This window comes from Corvus moneduloides, chromosome 1 (genome assembly GCF_009650955.1).
Source record: "Corvus moneduloides isolate bCorMon1 chromosome 1, bCorMon1.pri, whole genome shotgun sequence".
NCBI classification, from domain to species: domain Eukaryota; kingdom Metazoa; phylum Chordata; class Aves; order Passeriformes; family Corvidae; genus Corvus; species Corvus moneduloides.
Window position 1 is genome coordinate 18,656,179 of NC_045476.1, and position 18,600 is coordinate 18,674,778.

Sequence of the window (18,600 nt, forward strand, 5' to 3'; positions counted from 1 at the left end):
GAGATTCTTAGACAGCTAAATTAGAGAAAAGTAATTAGAAAGGTAGAGTAAGAAATTAGGCTGTATGTCACAGAGTGTTCGGAATGGATTACCCGTATTGGGATTTCTTCAACAAGATGATTTACATTCAGAAATTAAAACATATACTTCAATTATAATAATACTTAAATTATAAAATCAAGCTTGTAGTGGTAACATACTGAAAATAATAGCTTTGGATTTATTGTTGTCTTTTAGATTTCAGGAATATAAAACTGTAGAAGCTTTGGTAACACTGCTTACTGATCAGCCTGAAGAGGTCCTTAAAAATGTCATTGGAGCACTGGGAGAGTGTTGCCAAGAGCAAGAAAATCGAGGCACTGTCCGCAGATGTGGTGGAATCGCACCTATAGTGAAGTTACTGACTACAACTGATCGGGCACTACTTGTGAATGTCAACAAAGCAGTGGGAGCTTGTGCAATGGAACCTGAAAACATGATGTAAGTTGTTAATATTAATAGAATTTTAAATATTGAAAAAAATTAGTTATTCTGATGCAAAAATAGTCAATTTTAATCTGACTTAAAAGATATTTTACTTTTTTGCTTTTTACAGAACTGTGTGGGTTAGTTACATCCTACTGTAAATGTGCTATAGATAAAAAAAATATTAAGGAAATATATAGAACGTAAAGCTTTTGTATTTTGAGAAAAATCAAATAAACCTTTAGAAAATTGATTTTTGTTAAAGTTGAAACTCAAAGTTACAAAGCATCATTTTGAAGTGCTGCATGATAGGTCCATGTTTTACCTTCTCTTTCTACATCTGTTCTCAAGTAATTAAAAATAGCCTAAATTAGAGAAAGTTATTCTAAAAGGAAACGTGCATATTTACTGTCATGAAAATATACTTCATTTTTTTTGTAGTAGAGTATTACTTGCATTGTATATCTCTTTTGTCCCTCTCCATCATTCCTTCTGTGAAGTCAGACAGTTTGGGACTCTTTTCTCCCCTTACTCCTTTGCAAAACCAAAGAAAAAGACTGTCTTTGATTTTGTGATGTAGATTTGTACAAATTACGAATATTGTTGAGTTTTATGATTAAGTGTTTCAGTTAAATGTTGAGGTCGGCATTTGCTGCACTTACTGTTTTCTTACAAGGATATTTACTTCAAGATTCTCAGCATATTTCCCTCCTTATACATAAGAAGGGTCAGAAAGAGAGTTTTATTAAGCTCCTCCTGTTCTGATTTGCATAATTCACTTGATATTCATATAGCAGTGCAGGGAATTCTTTTCCTGAATAGGGCTTTTGTTTTCATGCTTTGGCTGTCACCCAGTGGCAAAAGGCTGGATGGTACACAACCGTAAACATGGGTTGTATGAGCAGTTAGCCATGTAGCATAAAAGTATAAATAAATGAAATCATTTTAATGACATTTCTCACTAAAAATCAGCCTTTAGCATAAGGTATTAACCTAAGAGAATTAGCATTGCAAATACTGAGAAACTTAAATGCCAATAAATATAAATTGATATTTATAAAACCTCAGACATACTCCAGTACTCAGAACTGTCACTTGTAGTATCCAGTATGGACTGCTTCATACTGGAATGTGTTCAGTATAAGCATAAAAAAAATTCCGAGTTGCTGCTTAAATTGTGATAAAACAAAGTCTGTCTTGTTTTAAGTAGAAAGTACAGGTTTGGGACAAAATTTATATTCTAGAGTTTGTAAAGAGTGAACAAAGGAGTCAAATGCTGAATTTGATTTGTATAAAACATTCTCTGTTGATGTTCTCAACTTTAGAAGTGTTTTTAAAAGTATTTCAAAACATTAGCAAGTAAGCAAGATGTTAAATAAGTGTAGAATATACTTTTTGCTACTGCAAAAAAAAAAGTTACACAAAAATTTTTATCAAAACTGTGCCATGTACCTGATGTATTGTGCTAGCTATGCTTGTAGTACTAGAAGAGATAATGCTGCTCTATTTTTCCCAAAGCATGATTCATCCAAGTATGGATAAATTTGATACTAATTTAGCAAAATGTTTAAAAATACTGCTTAGTTAAAACATTGACAGCAGTGTAACTGTTCGTATGTTTAAATGATTTTCTTGATTGAATGCTCTGCCTCTCACAGGGCAATTACAAGCAACCTCCCCACCCATCACTGACCCCCACTTCTCTCTCAAAAAAAAAAAAAAAAAAAGAAAAAGAAGTATATTCATTCCTCTATCTTCTCCTCCTCTCAGACCAGTGCAGCAGAAGTTGAAATTGTATCTTCTCATCTCCTCATCCAAAGTGTTCTCCTTTTGGGGAAGAACAAGTCACCAAAGACATGAAATACACACACTGTCTGTAGTATGGCTCTTTTCCATTTACTAAACTGGAGCCTAAAACAATAAATAGCCTTGCTAGAAACTACTGTGGAGTTCAGTCTCTTTCTGTAAACATTTTCTAGAGTTCTTAACCAAAAAGACACATCTTAACAAGGGTGTGGAAATGTGCCAAGATTGCTTTCTAGAAAGAAGCAAAGCCACTTGTAGCCTGTAAGTATTTACAGGTGATGAGAACTTTCTATTGCAGCAGGTTGATACTTAGCTGTTTATGGTCTTTCAGATTCATGTAACTGGATCCCTATTACACTTTTTATTTCATAATCACTTACTTCTCAGAATGGTTTGACAGGTTCTAGGTAATCAGTTGTTCTCTACTGCCTTTGTCCTGTCAAATTTGGCTGGCAGGTCTTGAGGCTTGGGGGTTTTTTGTCATGTGGTACAGACAGGCTCTGTTTTACAGTGTAACGTTTTTCAGTTTGGCATTATAGAAACTTTGAAAATTATGATGATTTTCCTGGATTCTGCTATCATTGACTTTCATATGTAGAAAAATTGAAGCGCTCATAAGGATTGAGAATTTTCAGATATATTCTTAGTTTCATTAGCTGCAAGTGTGTTTAAGAAAGTGTGGCTTAGAGACTAAATATTCAGTTGAGCAGTCTTCTACTTTGAATGTGCTTATCCTTGCAGCAGCAGGTATGTGAAGACCACACAGACCAAGAGTGGAGCTCACATAATTTCTGTAAATGATTCAAGGGTATATAATGAAGAGGTTGTGATTAATATAAGAAATAAAACATCATTATGGACTAGAAAAAGCTGAGAATATTCTGTGAAGCAGTGCAGTTAAATTCTGAGGGACGTACTATGCAATTATCTTACGTTCCATGGAGGAAGCTTGCACTGACAGAAAGACTAATAGGTGAATAGGTGAATCTACATCTTCTGTATGTCTTTTATGTATTTTATTTCTGCTATGTTTCCTAGTTGACACTGTGACTCTTGCAACTACTGAATGGGAGGTACACTAGTGTTACTTTTCTGCACCAATCCTTTACTTCAAGGCAACTTGAAACAATTAAATGATTCTTACTGACTCTATTGAGCTATTTAAAATTAAAAAAACAGCAGCCAGCTTCTCTCACAGCCAAAAATAAGTTCGCTTATCTAAAAAACCCAACATAATTATGTGACTGAACTCCCTTACTGTTATGTAGACAGCATGAAGCTGTTCTCCATACTTGGTCTGCTGTACTAACACTGACAGAGATGCTGCTGTACATTTTCATGTATATTTATCGTTTTGAGGAATTTTTTATAAGTTACTCATTTTCTTTTACTAAAAACAAAGGACTAGTGCTTATTCTTCAACTGACTCTAGATTTATTCATTTGCCCTTTCCATTTGAAAATCCATAGACTGCATCACTAGCATTCAAAACTGAGGGCTTAGAATCTTATAAACTAAAATGTACAATTATTTTAGCCAAGCAGATGGAGTTTTAGTCATTGGTATATAATACTATTTATCAAAGCAGTCAGCAGAAACTAGTGAAAGTTTTAAGAAAAATGCTAAATTGTGGTTTCAAAAAAGATGAGATTACATTCTGACAGAATTAAACCCTGTAATCTTACCAGTGAGCACAATACAGAGTCCGTATAACTTTATTTATTTACATTTGTATTTGTGGTCTAAATTGGCAGGCAATTAAACTGAAGTTCTCAAAGTTCTGGTAAGTAACATTGTAGCAGAGAAAGATGATAGATATGACAAACAGATGTCTAGGCTGTGCGTACGCATGTGTATTTAAGCAATTCATGTTGACATTTCTACTGGAAATGTTCAATATTAAGTTTTAATTTGAAAGAGAAGTACTATTTCAGATTAAAGGCTTTGGTAATTTCAGATATATTTAAAAAAGCAAAGTAAATTTCTAGAATTTTAAGCCACATCTTGCTCATACTGTTCAATGATTTAATGATATTGAGATTCTTAAATAATGTGGAAAATCTTCATTAAGCAACTTTTGCCTGTGAATAGACAACAAAAGTAATTAAGAAAATTATCTTAAATTGACCAATCTGCACTGGTCAAATAGCAAATACCAATTCACTTAACCTAAAAATTGCAGTCATCTCTGAATGGGTTTAACTGCATTAAAATTATTTGCCCATAAAACCTATTCTGTGTACACCATACGTATGTTCTGTGTTGGAAGCAGGGAGATGTTTTGGTCCTACACCTTGCAGTTGCCTTTTGGTAGGAGTGATGATGCCAGCTGAATATATCCCTTCACCTCTACTATGTCTGGCCAGCGCAGGAGTACACGACAGGAGTGCCTCTTCAGCCAGTTCTAACTGCCATTGCAACTTCTTGTAGTTATTTTGAGGAGCAGAATAATCTACACCTATTCTAAATTATATCAGTGATCAAATAATGTGGTAGAGGGCTTTGAATTAAAAGAGGTGGTCCGGTTCTGCTGTGAGATGCCTTTGCTATACTAAGGAATAGAAACTGGATTCTTGCTTTTGAATTCCACATATTTATATATTGTTATGTATTTACAGTGAAGGAACAAGTGGCAATTACTTATAATAAAGTTTACATTTCTACTTTGGGTGAGTTTCATTCCTGTTAAGATTTGGACTATTAATAATGTCCTGTACATTAGATGCATTACATACATATGTACATACAATAGCAGATCAACTATTCTATAAAGCAGTTAAATATTTGAATATTAAAGTATTAAATAAAGATTTTTATATCAACTAAATATTGTATTATTTCAGCTTTTATGAGATTTCATTCCGCTTTCAAAGAAAATGTTTTACATTTTTATTAAAAAAACCATCTTTTAACAGTCCCATGAGTAGTTCCTTGCTCCAGATTCTACTGCAGTTTAATTTTATCATCAGAATATCAAAAAATTATTATAAAATACATAATTTAACTGCCTGAAACCACAGAGTGAATAATGTGCTAACTATGAATGAATACAGAATTGAATGCCAACCAAAGTAAATTTTATATTTGTTTGTATTTATTGTGGTAAGAAACTTTATTACCGCATCCTGCTAATAATATTATAATACATTTTGAGAAGAAAATTGGATACAAAAACTATATACAAAAGCAAATCATAATATTGTTTAGCATAATGTCATCAAAGCTACAATTTTCAAGATTACAGGACTATTTTCCTCTCTTTGTTTATTTGTAAAGAAAACTGAATGTGTATTTTTGTCAGCTTTAAAAAGGAATTTTTACATAGGAAGGACTTTAATGTCTAAGCCCTTTTATAGAGGAAACATTGTTCAGGACCATTTATTTTAGTGTTCCCTTTGCTGTTAAGGCAAATACACTCATTCAGCACCCATTTTCTTCATCTGCTGGATTGTGCAGTGAAACCATAGGGAGATGAAAAAATTGAACTCTTTAGCAGTGCTTTCTAGATTGGCAAATGTATATTCTCAGCAAGATGAAAATAGCAAGATTTGTGCTTGCATGATGATTACACAATAATAATTCTTCCAGAATGAGAATTTAAGAGCATCATTCCTGTATGTGGAGTGTTTTTTATTTTTGTTAATCTGGTGTAACTGCAAGTAATCAGAGATGAGCAATGTAATTTGGAGATTTTATTGTTTTGTCTCTACTGTTTCCTAGTTTAAAATTATGCATGTTGAATGGTCAGAGAACTATACTTCCAGGTATTCTGAGCTGGGTTCTGTTGATCTAAGACAACTGGTCTTTCTGGTCCTTAAGGGAAAGGCAAAACACTTCAGAAAATTAACGATAGAGTGAGTCTATTTTACCTTGAAACACTGAAGAGAAGACAAGAAAACTGAAAAGAAAATGAAAGTAAACCTTCAATTGAAAATGAGCTTTAAAAAAAATAGAAAGGAAAGATAAATCAGCCTAGAGGTTGTTTTTTTTAAGTGTGGTGGAAAAATCTGAGCTCAGTATTTGGCTTCTATCTCTTGATTTTTATATACTTGTTGGAGCTGGGTCATTTATATTTAGTCCCTCTTGGGAGGAAGTACCTCATGTTGGTAAATGATCAGTAGTCTGCTTGACTAGAGGAAAGATTCATGAGTTCTTTTTTAATTAATTCCAATATAGGAAAAAATTCCTTGTACTTTCTGAAATGACAGGAGAATAATGTTAAAATTGCTTAAAAGTGTTTGGGGTTCAGAGGGACTTAAAAGTTCATTTTGAAGCTTTTACTTAAGTCATCCTTACTATGTGAACGTATATGTGTAGTTGTGTAGTTTGTGCTCATGTTGTTGTATTTTGTTGTGTTAAGACTTCTGAATTTGTCCTTTGAATGACGATTTTCTGGCAGTTGATTTGGAGCTGAGCATGTAAAATAAGCTATACTGAAACTGGCAGATCTTAAAAAACTTAGGGTTTTTTAGCTTAACCAAAGTTTTGTTGAAAAAGTATTATTTTGAAAATCATAGTTGTTTAACCAGTTTGCATAAAAATGTTGTGAATAAAGTCCTTGCTTATTTTAGACAGGCTTCATGTCCTTATTTATTTTTTCTGCTTCAAATGATGATAGAATTACATACAAAGTTCATTTTATAGTTAGTTTGAAAATTTCCTGGCAAAGCATAAATAGTGAACACAAATGAAATGCTTTATCTGCTGTTTTTAAGCTCTCTTAAAAATGTGTTTTGAATTCTCTTGCATTTACAGTTAAAGATACAAACATGTTATATGCAACTGAATTTTTTACTTTTGAGGTTAGACAATTAAGGTGTGCTTGCTTTTCTTCAGCTCATCTGCTTTGAGTTTAACACAGTTTTTTGAAAAAAGGCATGTTGGTAAAGGCTATTAAGTTTTGTTTGACCTTCCTTTCCATTTAGGGTATTCACGCGAACCTAATGTGAAATTATGATCCCCAAGCCTGATCAATATGTAAACATAACACAGATGGTGTAGAGATGATTCTGATGATAATTCATTTCTCAGCTAGTCATGAAGATACTTTGATTACAGTATGTTTAAGTAGTTATAACATAGTGCTCAGTGTTGGTCTTGTTAGTAAGGAACATATGGGAAACAAGTTGCACGTTATTCGTGCCCAACAAAGGATGCTCTGTGGTGTGACCATTTTAATTTCTAATGCTTGATTAGAAACATAGTATTTTAAAATATGTCATAGAGCAAGGTAAATACATTAAGCATAGACTGAATAAAAAGTTAAGTACATAGTTTTGGGCATAAATATTTGTTTTGGAGAGTATTTGTTACTATATGAAAGAAGCCAGTATACTCAAATTCAGATTTCACTTTGCATGCAGATCGTTAAAAAGTCACATGCTTGTTTTCACATTTATGAGTTCTGGTTATAATGTAGTTTACTTTATCTTCTATAAGGGCTCTGAATGACAGCGTTGGAAAAAAATAAACAACATTAATGAGATTTAGTTAGAAAACATTCTGTCTTTACATCATTTGTTCACACCCATCCGTTGTAGTGGGCACTGTTTACTGAGCATGTTGATGGTGATTAGCTGACAATAAAACACAAGCACTTGCGTAAAGCAAAACAGTGTGTCAAAATCATGCCAGTGTTTCTTAGAGCAGTGTTCCAAACAAACTGATATAATTTGAGATTCAGCATTGTATACTCCATAATTAATTTTCCCTTTTTGGTCTGTTTCTGCAATAGGATAATTGACAGTCTAGATGGAGTTCGCCTACTCTGGTCATTGTTGAAAAATCCTGACCCAGATGTTCAAGCAAGTGCAGCTTGGGCTCTTTGTCCTTGCATTGAAAATGCTAAGGTAAGAAAGTATTTGAAGTAGCAGTTTTGTTATATATATACTCATGTATAATTTTTATATTTGGATAATTTCCAGTAATACTTTGCTGTTTGCTACTTACACTCTTTTAATTCTGTTAGCTGCCTAAAAAACATACGTATTTACTTTTCAAAAGTGAATAGTCCTCCATCTAGCACCCATTATATAATCTGTTTTGCCTTTACAGTGTTTTCTGGATTGGCAAATATATTTTAATAATTTACCAGGACCTAACCTTACTGTTGCCAAATAAAGCATGATGAAAATCTGAGAATGCTGAAAACAGAAAGCTTCTACTCACAGGCTATGAATAGCATGGGTAGTTCTAGTTGTTCTCCACTGTGAGGAACTTCAGCTGTGTTCTCAAGAGACCATCATTTGGTTTCAGAGTGTATTTTAGACTCGGTGCCAATGTAATCTTCAGGTTTTCTGCTCAGACTGCCAACAAAAAGTGCCAGTTGTGAATAGTGGTAGTTGTGCAGGTCATTTGTGCACAGAAGACTGAGCTATTCATTTATTTCATGTCAGTATCCAAATAGAGATAAAATAGTGAGGATAATCTGCATGTCATCTTCTATGTATTCTTAGCACTGACATGTGGTAAAATAAATGGGCAAGGTTTTGTTTCCCATTAGAGGTTTCCTAGAGTACTAACTTTATTCCTTAATCCTTGTACAGTACTAGATTCCACTTCTGATTTACCTCTGTATTTAATGCAACATTTGCATCTTTTCTCTACTATACTAAAAAATATATATCCTTCCACACAAAATTGGAGATCCTGACTATGTAAATAATAGTAATTCCTTCAGAGTGCTAGATATCCATAGCATCCTTCGCAGGCAGTTTCCTGTTCGGAATTGAGCACTGCTCAGTTGGCTGCTATTAATTTATGTAGATGATTTGGTGTAGTTAGAGATATATGGATGTAGAGATATATGGATATATTGTGAGAATATTTGGTCTTGATTTTTATAACTTTAGCATTTTATATTTCTTCACAATGATTTCTAAAATGGCAGCTTGCTTGTCATTTTTTGCACATGCTAGTTATTCTGAATTATCTTTTCATGCTTTTATCTAAATGTACACTCTAGTGCAGTAAAGTTTTTTGGTACCTAATGGTACAGTCTAAACATGTCTCCTCTGTCAAGATACGAATATACCTGCCTCTCTCTTGAACAATATTGCTATAACTGAATGTTAAAATACTACTTGATCTCAGTACTGAGGTGATACTTCCTGTAGGTAAGACTCTGTGACTTGAAGGGCCAGAGTAGAACTGCACATTGCTAGAACTTCCACTAAAAGCACTTTTTAGAAACTAAGGGAATAGAGTACAACTACTGAAATAATGCATTACATGGATTTTTTTCTTCATTTTTTTCCCTGGGGCGTTTGATGAGTGCAAGCTATGTACACCCTTAGTGTAGCTACCCTCCTTTCATCTCTCTTGGCTGCCTGCCCTAATGCTAATCTGTGATCCCACAAAGAGTTCTTTGTGTGCCACTGAGACCAAGTGTCTCACTGAAACAAACCTACCAATAATACCCTTTCCGCTGACACTGAATAGAAAGAAATATGTATAAAGCAGCAACTACACCCACACTGACAAAGTGCAGCAACTATTTCTATCTAAAGAGAATTTGGGATTTTTTTGGTCAAAGTTAATATTATTCAACAAATTACATGATCTTCCACAAAGAAGTTTGGTTTATGCAGTGCTTGATTCAAAAGTGGTAATAAGGACATGACTTTAAAGGGTTATGTGTGTTCTGGCCTTTCTAAGCCTGTACTTGGGACTGCAAACTGTGTTTCCAATAGCTGTGAGAATGGAGTCTGTTTTCTTTTTGTGTTCTTTTGTGGAAGCTGTAGTGGTTCTCTTCTGTGTTGTGGAGGTTCACAGATGAAATTGAACTTGTTAGTAGTATCATAAACAAATTTTTATAACAAGGTAATGCAGCATCCATTTTTCTGCACAGACATTTTCATTTTACAACCAAGTTAAAAGTTATTTTCTGTGTTTATAAAATCTTAGAAGCTAATCAATCATTCTGATAGGATGGTTATTGTCATAGTATGTGATTACATGTTTCTCTTTCATGCTTACTCTCACCATAATCTGTTTAAGAGTACTTCCCACAGAATGGAATTTTATCAGTGTGATGTAGCTAAGTGATATTGTTTATTACAGAAATATGATAAAGGTCAGTGATATTTGGTCCATGACAGATCTACAACTTTTTAAATAGAGGATATAAATTGTACACTCTGGTACATAGACTGTTAGAGCTCTGACAACCACAATATTGGTTTCATGTCAATCATCACCTCATATGCCAGCATTAGTTCTAAATATTTTTAGCTTGATGAATTTCTTGTAGAGTGAAGATCTTGCTGTCAGTGGTATAATTTGTGTAATAAAACTCTCCTGAGAAAATTTGCACAGTACCTGAAAGTGCTGCTTGGGAGTTTTAGACAACTATCTCATGATTTTGGATAAATTAGTTCATACCTTTCTTTAAAATACAAGACATAAAGAGTCACGAATGTCATTTATTCAAAGGAATTATCTTAATAGTAGCAGATTCTTATTAATTAGTTCCTTACTTCCAAAAGGAAAAGTTGCTACTGCAGGCACATTGCTAGTGGCGAAGTGTAAGTGCACTGTCCAAGAAACACAAATGATTATGAAAAATGAATAAGAGATGTCTATTCAACCCTGTTGATGTTGGAACAGCAATATTTGGTTATGATGCTCCTTTGAAAAACAGTATTTGTAATGTTCTCCCAACATACATCAGCCCAAACATAAACATTTGGAGAAATTCTGCAAAGATATAATTTGGGCTATTATAAAAATCACCCAAATGTATTGTGCCAATAAGAGGAACACTGCCAGCTTGAGTCTGTATGAAAATTCCTGTTTCCTCACAGAGGAACTTTCTACTAGAATCTTTAAATAAATTAAAAGAAAAAAGAGAAAAGGGAAAAAAATTCTAGGGGTTATTTTCTGTCCTCATATTTAGTAGAGTTTTGGGTGCAAACATTAGAACATGAATGGTAATGTCAGGCATCGTGGTTTTCTGTCCCATGTGCCTGCGTATCAGCTTTCAACTTTCAGTTTTAGCCTTTTTGTAGCTACAACTGAGACGCTTTCTTAAAGAACTTCATTAAGCCATCTGTGTATATAGTTGTCCTGGTTTCAGCTAGGGTAGAGTTAATCATTTTTCAGTAGCTGTCACAGTGCTGTGTTTTGTCTGTCAAAATAATTCAAGTAAAGAGTCAGAAACCAGGCATTTGAAAAACAAGAGTGAGAAAGTTATTCTGTTTTCTTAAAATATTGTAGAATGACATCTCACCCTTTCTGATAAATTGTGATTTCAGTTCTACAGGGGAGTATCATGGGTGTGATGAAAGATCATGAGACATCTGAAGCTGTCTGTGTATTTCTTTCATAAGGGGATAGAGAATGCCCATGCTGACACAAAAAGACCCCAAACCAAATCAAAACTAAACCAGGTTTAAGAGGGAAGGGTCACAAAATGGGTTCATGTGAAGGTCGATTAGTGTTCAGTCCTGCAACAGTATTATGTAATGAGGAAGTGAGTTTTGTAGTTATCAGCCTGGAGTTAACCTATGGGTCGAAAATATGCTGCTGATGGCCTATTCTTACATGGATTTTGCTTGTTATGGAAAGTTTAACATAACCATATGTGTAAAACCACAGAGAGCATTTCTTTTCTAAGAATAACAAAGAAATGTAGTTGAAGTTGGAAATTCTTACAATATTTAAAAAATAGTAAAACTATTTGCTGTTTTAAATACATTAAAATGCTTTGATTACACATTTTACTAATTTAAAACTATAGTGTATAATCATGCTCCATACTGCACACTGTTGTTCCTTTGTTTTACGTTTAAATATTTTAGTTAACTACTACCAATGCATTTTTGTTTATGTACCATTCTTGGGTTAAGCCTAAAATGTCAAAATTACCTTCTTGCACATGTACAGCATTTTCCAGTTTCTTTGTTTGCCTTGCTGTGCTTCTTGCAATTTTCCACAGAAACCTTCGTGGTTCAAACTTAGTGCTCTTACTGCTCTCCTTCCATTTTTCTATTTGTTTTCTCTAGACATTCAGATTTTTTACATCTGTCATACCTACTTCTCTATATTTGCTCTCATTTTATGCAGTTTTTAATCCCTGATATCTGGATTTAGATCTTCCAAATTTTTAAGCATTTTTTATTAACTAAGCATTACAAGCGTACCATAAGAGAGACAAAAAGGAAATTTTGGCTTGCACCTGAAGCCTTCCAGAGAACCAGGTTCGTCAGAGATTTAGGAAGCCCAGGAATCCAGACCTGGCTTGGTGAATCCATGAGTGACTGCAGTGCTTACAGGGTACATACAGAACCAGCTCATCCAATGACTCTTGACACAGGCTGCCTAGTTTAGTGAACCAACTCTCAGGAATTATTTGAGCCTCCTGCAGACATGCTTGAGATCTTGAATGGACTGACATAAATTACCCTGAGGTCTTTAATGTCTACAAATATAGGAGTCCAGTTTCTGTAAAACACATAACGTGGAAGCCGGGAAGCAAAGGGTGTAGCCTGTATCTCCCTCACACAGGAGCCTTGGGCCCTAAGTTCCATGCAAAGCAGCTGCCTGAGAGCTTGGAGACCACGAGATGTCAGAAAGCTTAGGAGCTCCTGGAGACCTGGATTTCCAGCTGTTTGGCAGCCCATCAGGCAAGAAGTCAGGGATTCTATGAAAACTAGAAGCCGAGCAGCCTGGCAGGCTACTCACCAGCCATCTGGCTGACAAGAGAAAAGATGAAGAGACACATTGGTTATTTAGCCTGCCTTTCTGCCTGGTTTCTGTCAAAACTTTTCAAGAAGTCGTTGTGTTCTTATGGAAGGTTTTGGTTCCATTCCATTAGCATTTTCTGATGGAATACTGTTCCACTGGAAAATATTTGACCAGCTTTTCTTGTAGCTTGGTTTATTAACAGCTACACATGCTAGTCAACAGCATATTGTGTAGTTTCTTTACATTTAAGTCTGACTCACTAATTCAATTTTTAAAATCTAGAAGAGGATTAAACCCCATCTTCTCTAATTTTTTTTCCTCCCTTCTTTGCTTTTCCTTTTTGTCCATGTCACTCTTTTCCTGTCTTTACCCTCTCACTTGCCATGTGGGACTTCCATTGGTCTTAAAGCAAGAAAAGAGCATGGAGATCATTGTGTTTCATTTACTACATAATACAAACCAGAAGATTTCAAGCAATCATTTTATCTAGTGATGAAACTTTTAATTGAACTAAAACATATTTTATGCTGCTTGTTCAGATTCTCAGTGGTCTGTAATGGTGAGTGGTACAATATGATATGATTGCCTTCTTATATCCCACTCTGTTTCTGGAACCATGCCAGACATGCAAAGACAAACATTAACTATTTTAACAACTTCTCAGTTTGTGTTGTCACTGCACTGATTGTTTAGTTAGACTGTCCTCAGAACATCCTAATATTGCTGTCTTGCATCTCTACAATATTAAATTATATATTAGTGATGACTATCTCATAAATGTATTAATGATTATAAGAAGTTTGCTTAGATGTGTTTGAATTCAATTCAACACAAAAGCAATAGAAATGATGTTTTCCCGGTTTTTCCAGTTATTCAATGTTACCTGTTTCTCCTACTTCCATTACTTAAATGCTCCTCAAAATAATCTAAAATAATTGAGACAACTGTAGCCTCAAAGGACTTTGCTATTCATTGTTTCACTGCTTCTGTGAAAAAAAAAAAAAAAAAAAAAAAAAATAGGATTTTGGCAATTACCCAGCACTGAACTTCAGGTATAGTCTGCCAGACTGAAAAGTAAGGAAAACAACAGACAGAAGGACTACTAAAAGTTGCATTAGTCACTAGGTACTGTTTTACCCCTGCCATTTTTTAGAGAACATGCATTGCATGCCTTCTTGGGCTGTATGCTTGGATAATTGACTTTGCTTTGGCTTCCTGAAACTGTCGATAGCAATACAGTTGCCAATGATCAAATCCCTGAAGAGAGAGAGGAATTCTGAAGAGGAATCCTGCTCTTATAGGCTATAGAGTAGCATTGGAACCATATTAAAGCAACTCTGCTGTGTTGCTTTGTCTTTAGTTGGTTCTGTGAAGTAAAGAGGAGAGGAAAATCCATGTTCATTGTCTGCTCTTCTTCTCCCAACACATTGCATTTTCCAATACATTGCATTTTCACACAGAAGAAAAGTTGTGAGATGTTGGGAAGTAGTTTCATCTTACAGTTTCTTCATCTGTTCTGCTACAGTGGAAGCCTCCAAGTTTGTATAGGCGGGAATAAGATTAGCCTTAAAATATAAAGTAATTTGATCAATATTACCACTGAGTTATTTAATAAGAACAATGAATAGAAACTACCATGTACAAATTGCATTTCCCATTTTCACTAAGCAGCTATGATATAGACACTTTTTTGCGTTTCTTTATTTTGAACTTTAAATTGCCTTGTGCACTAGAATGAGAAGTTATTCAGTTAGAAATAGAAAATGGAAAGGAAAAGCTTCCTTCATTAAAGAAAAGGTAGTTTAAAGATGACTCTTGATAACTAAAGTTTGTTTGCATAGCCACACCATCACTTTTTTGGCCAAAAGTAATTCAATCTGACAAATTAGCTTTGACACCTTAAGCTTTTTAAGATGTCCTAAGAGTGATATATTACTTCTCTTTAGTGGAGAAACTTTTATCTTTCAAGTGGAGTATATTTTAAACACAATGTGTTTTTGTAATAAGGTGTTTAGCTTTAAATCTTTCAAATAAAGAAAACACTTTTTGCTTTGGAAGAAATAAGAAAGGAATTATGTTACAAAACAATCCTGTAGTTCCTCAACTTAAGACTGATGAACTTTATTTACTTAATGAAAATAAACACAAAAAACACAGAATATGACGATGAGAACATCAAAAATTGCAAATGTTCTCCTTGTATAAATACCACAAAGATCAAGTCCTGCAAATACCATAACAGTTTCTGCTCTTATTTTTAAAAAATATGCAAAGCTGGTCTGTCTCACAGTATTTTTTTTCTTGGCTGAAGCTAATACAGAAATAAGTGAAAAGGCAAAGTTAACTGGATCTTGTTAATAGTCATGCAGGCCAGCAAGATGCAAGTATGTAATAAGAGTAGTGGGATGAGGCTTTTATTAACACAGCAGGTAACTTTCTGGCCTCAGCATCTATGCCAGATAAGTGGTTTTTTACTGCTTGAGATTGCAAACTCTTCCTCTTAAATCCAATTTTAAAATAGTATTTTTCATACTTTCTGAGGACAAAACCTTTGCTCTCCAATACTTAGAAGATGAGGTGACATGAAGTCATGAAAGATTCTGTTATCTCTTTTTTTAGCCACTTAAAACGTAATTTAACAATCCATGTTTTTTCATATGTCACCTCAGGTTAAGTGTTGCATTAAAAACTATAATAAGGATGAAGATACAAAATGAAGTTTCCTCCTGTTAATACAATAAAGCTCTCTTCCCCCTTTCAGTTTTTTTTTACATTTTTATTACTTCTTTAGCTATCTTTGAATTTGGCCTTTTACTTTGTTCAGCTCAGGAAATATTATTGTTAAAACAGATGCATTCAGCCTATTGTTAACACATGCACTCAGATATACAATGAAATTATCTATTTCATTGCTTTTCAGTGATTTTATCAATGTTTTTCTCTTTAATGACAGTTTCTTAAGCTTTATTCTAGAATTTTTTTCCTGCCTAATTCTACCTGAATAACCTTATTAGGATGACCAAGAAATAAGATTTTGTCACAAGAGGTAAGGGAGTGGAACACATGGATAAAATATAGTACAGATAAATATGAAAGCTTAACACACACCAATAGCTGGAAATTACAAACCCTTTAGGTTGTCGGACAAAGTAAGTTGTTTGTCAATTAATTCAGAAGGTGGAATTTAAGGATAGCATTTTTTTCTAATTGAAACAAAAAGTAAAGGAGTATTTCCAAAGACATGCTATATATTCTTTTTTCTTTTATTTTAATAAAAAAATTATAAATGAAAATGCCTGAGAGTATTTGAAAACTGAAGTCACAGAAGTTACTTTAGACTTTACACTATGAGCAGTATCTGATCATTAATACAAGTAAACTCAAAGAACTTAGATTCAAAAGAATTAAGTCTAGGCCTCTGCAATCACAGGCACAACTTCATATAAATTCTTTTTTAAATATTGAGATATAGCAATTAAATATAATACATACAAATACTTCAGTTTAAAAAAAGAAATCTAGAAATCTATCATACAAAGGAAGTGTGTGGTTTTGCTTAAATGATACAAAAAAGATCATGTTTGTTGTTTAAATTTCTCTGAAAAAAAAGAAATCTTGTACATAACATCATGGGTTTTAAAGCTCTCATTTTGGTCTTTCTTTCCACTCATTGTTCTTCAAATTTCTTGCTGTTTTGCTTTTCTCTTTGTCTTGCACAGACCACCAGACTACACCCACAATCACATTTGGGAAACTTCCCTGACATGTGGTTTTTGCAGTTTCCCTCTGCTTTTCATCATTGGTAGAAAGTTCAATCCTCGTGTTTAGTTGGTTTCACAGATGATTATTGAAACTCTTTCCTTTTTCTTACTGCTGGATTGTTTATATGTTATTCCATGACTTTAGTTGGATGTACTCCATTACAAAATGTGGAAAGTATAAGCTTGTCAGAAGAGAAATTAAACAAATAGGGTTATAATCACCTGGAAAGAAAATATGTACAGGTAGAAAAATAAAAAAGGTTGGTATTGGTTCATTAAGATGAGATAAAGGCTTCATGGAACATCTTTCAAAAGCAGGAATAATAATACATAGATATCGGAACAATGCAGAAACACAGAATCATGTTCAGGGTCCCGTTCAAATCTTAGACCTTGTACTGTAGCATTTACCTGTTGAACAGAAGCCTTTCTCATCTGTTGAGCCAATATTTATACCCAAGATAATGCTGTAGTGACTTTCAAAGAATGAAAGTAAATGTAAAATATCTCATTTTCTTTCCTCCTCCCATGTCTTGTCATTTAGCTTCTACATGAATATATGTAGGTAAGAAATTTTTGTGTAGAAAGCTTTCTCAGTAACCCATTATATATTGCCTTGGGTCAAATTTTAAAATTTCAAGACAAACATGAAAACTGATGTGGAGAAGCAGTGTTTTAATTCAGGTGGTTGTCTGTAGGTGCATTATATTGTGGTATGCATCCACTAGCAATGATAGAGGAACATTTATGCTGGTGTATCCATGGGAAACCCTCTGTTAAGCCCACCTGCCTCTACATGCAGCTCACATGGTGATAGAAGTGGCAGAGCATTGCCCTTCCTTCTCTTTCTCAACTGCTTTTCTGAGCCACAAACCTTTATTGTTGTTCTTCTGCATTTAGATTCTATTTTAATTTCTATAAGGACCTCTTGTTTGTTCATTTTGGGAGTTTTAGGACTTCTGCATGAAGTTTGCTCTTGGATGCTGCCCTTTTCCCACATGCTGTGGCTTCTGTTTTTCACCATTACACAGTTTGGCTTTAACCTCTCCCTTCCAGTCTCAAGATTTGTTCTGCCTGTGGCAAAAAGTGTTTCATTCCCAATGGGCCTACCCACTGCTTTTGCTTTCTGTGAGAAGGAAACATCACAGCTAAGAGTTCTGTTTGACATTTAGACCCCGAACTAAAAAAAAGATGAAACTGCAGCATCTTAAGAAATCTTCATTTACCAAGTCCATGCGTGATTTGATGGATTTGCTCAGCAAAGCTAACACAATACAGTTGGACCCTACTCTGTCCATAAATCAGCTCCCAAAAAGAAATAAATATAATCAAAACCATGCTTGGTCTTCAGGGTCACTCCCTAGCCCTAGGAAAGTTCATACAATCCATGTTTGCACTTACATGAAGTCCAAAGGGTTTCAGGAGTGTCTGTTAATTTTTATTCAAAATACTCCTATTGACCTGTTGAAAGAAACAAAGTAATTCCACTTGCAGACCTTTCTTTCCATTGCTCCACATTTATCACCACTGAGAAGCACAGGCTGGAATTTATCCTACGAAGTTACAACCAACTTGACTCTCGTTCCGGTGTAGTAACAGTTTGACACTAGACCGTCCAATGCCACCCTCAGATGTGCCACCATAACATCACTTCAGGACTTCTGTGCTCAGGAAATTTCTAAATCAGAGTGAATACTTTCATATTGAATAACCCTTAGGGGATTTTCTTTTTTTCTTTGAATTTGTCTAACATGTAAATTTTTTGAGAGCCACTGCAATCCTGCTCCAAGGACTTCCAACTTCTCAACTACACATTGTTTAAAAACAACTTTGATTTTGAACAAAAATGCCACCTACTAATTTCTTCTGATGATCCCAGATC

General features: G+C 34.3%; 1 protein-coding gene across 2 annotated transcripts in view; it reads left to right on the top strand.

Annotated features, from left to right (window-relative positions):
• Window positions 1-18,600, top strand: part of ARMC4 (armadillo repeat containing 4) — a 75,128-nt gene that overhangs the window by 30,342 nt on the left and 26,186 nt on the right. For both annotated transcript variants that reach the window (XM_032110824.1, XM_032110909.1), the window contains exons 16-17: window positions 238-480; window positions 8,006-8,120. In XM_032110824.1, the coding sequence (XP_031966715.1) occupies window positions 238-480; window positions 8,006-8,120 (358 nt within the window). The remainder of the gene's footprint in view (window positions 1-237; window positions 481-8,005; window positions 8,121-18,600) is intronic.